Source organism: Lipotes vexillifer, unplaced genomic scaffold (genome assembly GCF_000442215.2).
Source record: "Lipotes vexillifer unplaced genomic scaffold, Lipotes_vexillifer_v1.1 scaffold830, whole genome shotgun sequence".
In the NCBI taxonomy this organism is placed as follows: domain Eukaryota; kingdom Metazoa; phylum Chordata; class Mammalia; order Artiodactyla; family Lipotidae; genus Lipotes; species Lipotes vexillifer.
This window is the reverse complement of record NW_006786980.1, coordinates 291,933-297,932: the sequence shown is the minus strand read 5'-3', so window position 1 is coordinate 297,932 and position 6,000 is coordinate 291,933. Positions and strand designations below refer to the sequence as shown.

The window sequence follows — 6,000 nt, the reverse complement described above, 5'->3', positions numbered from 1 at the left end:
TCCCTACACAGACCAGCTTACACGCTCACGCCCACACTTCCTTCGGACCTCTGCTCAAACACCACCTCATGAGACAAGGCTTCCCTGACCTCCCTACACAAAACTGAAACCTGCCCCTGACCTTTCACCCCACACTCACACTCACTTTCTCCCTTATCTCTTGGTACTCAGTACCATATGACATAACAGCTATTTCTTCATTCATGTCTTCATCTTCCCTATCAGTTGGATATAAGCTCCAAGAGTGTTTGGACTTTGCTTTGCTTACTGCTGAATCCTCAGTGCCTAGAAAGTGGCAAGCACATAGCAGGTGCATAATAAATATGTTACATGAATTAATCTTGATAGGAATTTAGCTCCTAGGTCTCCAAGACAGCTTGTACAATCTTTTTAATCTTCAGGACAACATCCATATAGAAATATTCTTTATAATCTTGAAAAAAAACTGGCTTAAAAAAGTGATGAGGAAAGCTGTGTGGCACAGCTAAAAAAGAAATAAATTAATAAATAAATGCAGGAAACGTCAGTGTAACCAAAAATAATGTAGTTTAAAAAAAAATGTGATGAGGAGGAAGAGAAGGGGAGGATAAATAAGAATAATTTTACCTCAACGGTAAGTTAAGCACAGCAGAAAAGCAAATATATAAAAAGTGCCAAATAATTCAGATTGAATTTCTTAATATCACTTTAAGAAAATGCAAATAATTACCTGCATCACTGACTGGCACTTATTCTCTGATTGAACTACATCATTTCTTCACACTTACTCCTTCAAATGCATATAACGTGTTTTTCAATGTGTAAAATAATATATTTTCAATTCTTTTTGAAAAGTGAGCATATCATTATTGCATTTCAAAATCTCAAAACTGTATTTTTTCAACTCTAGAGTAATGCAAATAACCCAAAATTAGAATCAGGAGACCCAGTTTCACATTACCTGTCTCCAACTATCTTATTTGGCCTTGGGGTGGCCATTTAAACTCTCTCTGAAAATATCAACACCTTTCTCATTGTTATACCCTAAACAGATGCCCTAGAGAAATCCTGAAGCTCCTTCTGCTCTAAAATACTAAAACTTTATAGAATAGGGTTTTTATTTCTACTATCAGAGAACAAAACATAGATATTATCTTATTTTTATCAGTTAGCCAAATTTCAAGGAAGCTAATTCATGAAATATTAAATAATGTTTTTAATAAATATCTCATACATTACTCAAAACTATATTTACATTTATATTAAAATTTTTAGGTCAAAAATATTAAAATTTTAATGCTCAAAGAGAAAAAAATTAGAAAATCTAGCAAAATACTTCTGAATGTTTTTCTATAACCCAAGAAAACTCTATTCTCCCTGCCTTTACCACAGTAATGAAGACCTTCCAGAAAAACATTTCAGTGAGTAGCATAAAACCTGTGATTTTAAAAAAACGCTATTTTGACTTTTAAGTTATTATCAGTCTGAAGAGCTCCTCCAAATCAGAACTATTATAGAATCCACTCCCAAACCACTACTTGGCAACAAAGATGAATCTACCTATTACCAGGTTAGGATAGCAGCTATTATCATGGCCCCTTGATTTCTTTCAAGTAGCTCCAATGGAAAAAGCCTCAAGTGAATAATAAAGATCTCATAATAGCTCTTAAGAATTCGTTAGATGGTAGAAGGCACTAAAATGAACTCGGGAGAGTTAAAAAGAAAAAAGAAAAAAAAAAACTCTCATCTTCTGATAAGAAAAAATAATTAACCTGACTTAATGCACCCACGAAGGCCTTCCATAAATCAGACCTTTGTACTCCAAGAGCCAGATTAAAACCATATATCAAAAGGGTATGTAGATATTGTCTCGTAAGCACACGCAGAGCATTTCTGCCTCTGCGTGGGCTGCAGGTCTTTCCGCGCAGAGGGGAGTGTGAGATACGCACGGTGCTGAGTTTGCCGGAGGTGATGATGATGCGCCTCTCGTGCAGCATGCTGGCGTAGAGCTGCAGCATGTTGTTCGCGTCCACAGCCACAAAGTACTCCGTGAGGTTCCTCTGCACAAGCCAGAGACAACTGTGTAAGTTAACAGGGAAAGTATCTGATACGTTCGCCACACAGTCTGAAGTACAAACAATGTTAGGAGAGTAAGTGGTATTCATTAAAATAATTAAATTTAATTCTATTCTGCCGCCACACAGAGCACGTAGCCTTCTACTATTATTTGAAACATAGCCCTACTCTAGGAAAACATTCTCAGAGGGTGATCAGAGCATCACCTCTTTCCCACCCTCCCTCCCCAGGCACCTGAAAAAGAAGCCTGTTTTCTGGGCCCCAACCTAGACCTGCTGAGTAGTAATCTTCAGAGTACAGCCCCAGGAATCCATTTTCTAAACAAATACTGCCAGTGGTTCTTACATACACTGAACTTTGAGAACTGCTGCTCCAGAAAATACATTTGAGTCTCCCTCTGTTTGCCAATCAGCCAGCAGGCAATATCATTGCCTGATACTATAGACTATGCATAAGGCAACCACAGGATGAGATGGGTTTATAAAGCAGACCTTTGATTCTTTATTAAAGAAGATCTCATTTATATCCCATGTCAGGCCTGCTTTATACCACTATAACCAAATAAAAGTTGGTGTTAATTTGATTCCTTGACTTAACGCTTCAAGTTGTTTTCCCCACATAGGAACAAAACTGGGGTAAGCTGCGTTAACTTTCACTTTTAGATCCTCTCCTTCTTACTTATTTTTAATTTTCTGTACTCAAACTTAAGCCCATCAGAAAGCAACAAGTGATAAAAAGACTGAATGAGAGATGACAATAGACTGAAACTGCAGTGCCAGGTGCACTATGACCCAGAAGGCTAAAACTTCTAGTTGAGCAAGAAACTAAGAAATCCAATTGTTTCTTCAATTTCTGTGAGGTACAGACTTTCCCAGAACAAACCAGTAATCACAGCAGGGCACATAAACGGAAACAGTGAGTGATGTTGAATTTGGTGGAGAGATTCATTTCCTGTTTCCTCTAGCTGAAGCACACCTCACCTTCCATTTCAACTCTTCATAATACAAAATTACTTTTATGTCATTCAACGTTAAGATTTTTCCTATAATCTCAAAGGTAATTTCTAGATGGGGAATTATTTCTCAGTGCAGAATGCTGCCTTATGTATAGGTCCTTGCTTTTTTTTTTCCTCTTCCCTAAACAGGACTTTTTAAAAATAAAATATATTAATAGAGATGTAAAAATGTATATTCTCAGTGGCAGTTTTTCCTTAGAAATGGTTCTTTAGAATGGTTCTTTAAAACTTTCAAAGTCACAGAAAAGTCTGTGAAGTTTGTTAAATCAAGCTATTAGCAGTTTATTAGTAAATTTAAGAAAGGTACGAAGAGGAGAGGCTAAAGCAAGAGACTGACTTGTATTAACAACCCTGATGTGAGGGGCAGGTGTGCATAAGTCAAGGCGGTCAGTCAGCCTCCAGGAAACCTAACAGACACCCCCAGCCCCCGGTGGACTCGCACAAGACTTGAGGGCCTGTGATGTGACCTGCTGATTTGATGGTCTATCCCAGGCCCACGTGAAGAGCGGCTGAATGCAGTCTCTCACAGGAGTTAACTGGACTCATCTGTACCAAAAATACCACTGACAGTCTCGGTTCGAAATTAGGAAATTTACAGTTGTCTTCTTGGACTTTGTTCATTCACTTATAACCCACGTGCTTTTGGAAACCAAACACTCAGCAGGTTCAAAAAAATTTTTGGAAGAACAGTAGAATTCTGAGGAAAATAATACACATTCCTTAAGTTGATGTTTCCTTCACTTTGATTGAATTATTTCTACTAATTCATTTTATCTTTCCAAAACAAAGCTGAAAAAAATTATGAAAGGAAATACTTCCTTTTCACACAGCATCCAAAAGTGTACTTGTAAATTCCATTTATCCATGTAAGCTTTTCTACAGAATTTTAATTTGTAATAACTACTAAAACACTGAAAATACAATCTACAATCAGGACTCTAAATAAATGTGAACTGTAGCAATTTTATAATTTCTTGTAGTATCCTTCAAGCCTTACAAAACATGTATTACTTACATTAAAAATCAGGAAATCAAGTAGAGAACATCTAAAATTTGAAAATATATATATATATATATACACACAAGGAATCTAAATACTATGGTCATTTCACTAAAGTAACTATTTGCGCGAAAATATTTCCCATTGCACGTGTTTATTCCCTGCCAAAAGGAGTCATCTCCTGAGACCTCTCTTCTGCCTAATCCGGGGAGCTCAGGACCTAACTGAACACAGACTATCCTAATGAACTATCTCAAATGGTAGAAATTGTTTTTCTCATATAATTTGTCTTATCTACAGGAGGTAAAGTAGCAGATACATAAAGAAGAAAAAGAGATAACAACATTATTCTTTATTTTTTCATTTTTTCTCACAGAGAGTTACAATGTTTTCTATTTCTCTACAAAGAAATCCTTAAAGAGTAAGACCAAAATAAATAAATTTCATAATATCAGTAGAATAAAAACATAGAAAACTTACACTCTCCGGTATTGTTGGGAGTCCAGTTACATCAGGGGCAATGAAGTAGGAATGCTAATCAACAGAAATAAATCACATAAGAAAAGGAGAATTAAAATTTGGTAGCAATTACATATAATTTGAGATTAAAAATTTTAAAACATATCAACTAAATAAATACCAAGGACTGATGCTCAGGGTTTGTTGAATTTGAGAGATTCTTAAATGAGATAGCAGACTTATATGAGATTTAACAATAACTTTCTCATACAAAAACTTTAAGTGTTGGTTAAAAATATTTCATTTTAAAATTGAAGTGGGAATACTAGAAAAAGTTATTATTAAGACGAAAAAAAGCATATTACTGAAAAATAGATAGATAATTTTAACACATTTGGTTTAGGGAGCCTGGAAAAATAAGGCTTGTTTACCCAAGAATATATCAAAATCTATTGAGATTTTTGAGTTCCTACAGTTAAGTCCCCATAAATTTCTCTGGTACATATCAGCCACTATATTATTTAGAAAGCAGAAATTAAAAATTTTTTTTAATATTTAAAACTTCTTAAAAGGTAATTAACCCAAAATATGACTTTTATACACCCACTAAACAAATGTTAATTAGCTTCTATAATATTCAAAGCAATACAACAGTTCATAGACATATTTACACAAAAAGCATACTGTGCACACCTTCACGTTTCACAGAATGTTCCCAAATTTTACCACCCAGATTCAGAATACAAGTCAATCACCAAAATCATTTTATTTTCTGTTCATATTAATCTCCAAAATCATTTTACTATCTCAAATAAGGACCTATTTAATATTGTCTTATAATTAAAGATTTGGGGGCAAAAAACCATTCTAGCCAATACTGAGCACCACTGAACGAGTCAGAGCAAGGCTAGTTGGCACCGTCATCGTGCATGACTTGCAGGGTGGAAGAACAAGGTCCTGAGACCCTGGACAAAACATGTGACAGATACCCATGTAGTGAGCTCACTTTGACATCACCACCACTGACCCGAGGGTAAGCATGGATTTGGTCTCTATTAGCTACTTGTATTTGGATGGATTTTTAATAGCACTGTATTTCATAAAGCTATGCTTTAAAAGATAGTATAAACAGAAAATATAATCCAAATGATTAATTTTCTTAAAAGAAGCAAATTTACCACTTCCCAAAGGACTAGAGTGAATCTTAAAGACATAGTGAAAGAAGTAATTAACTTCCCAATTTAAGAGTGATTTTCAGAAGCCAATGTCCTTTGAACTCACCCGTGCTAGGGAGGGCTGATCTTTCAGAACTTGCTCACTGGCAATAAATATCTCTTGGTTCTTACAATACATAAGAGACAAAATGAGTACTTTACTTTCATGGGAGAAATTTACACAACAATTTGCTGTGTATTTGAGACAAACCCATGTAGCCACATTATCCGCTGAAAACATCTGAACAGCATTCATT

General features: G+C 35.4%; 1 protein-coding gene across 1 annotated transcript in view; it reads right to left on the bottom strand.

Moving 5' to 3' along the window:
- Positions 1 to 6,000, bottom strand: part of DENND1B (DENN domain containing 1B) — a 253,493-nt gene that overhangs the window by 131,809 nt on the left and 115,684 nt on the right. The window contains exons 7-9 of the mRNA XM_007459659.1: positions 5,811 to 5,870; positions 4,551 to 4,604; positions 1,929 to 2,039 (exon numbers count right to left, since the gene is read on the bottom strand). Of these exons, the coding sequence (XP_007459721.1) occupies positions 1,929 to 1,997 (69 nt within the window). The 5' untranslated portion in view covers positions 1,998 to 2,039; positions 4,551 to 4,604; positions 5,811 to 5,870. The remainder of the gene's footprint in view (positions 1 to 1,928; positions 2,040 to 4,550; positions 4,605 to 5,810; positions 5,871 to 6,000) is intronic.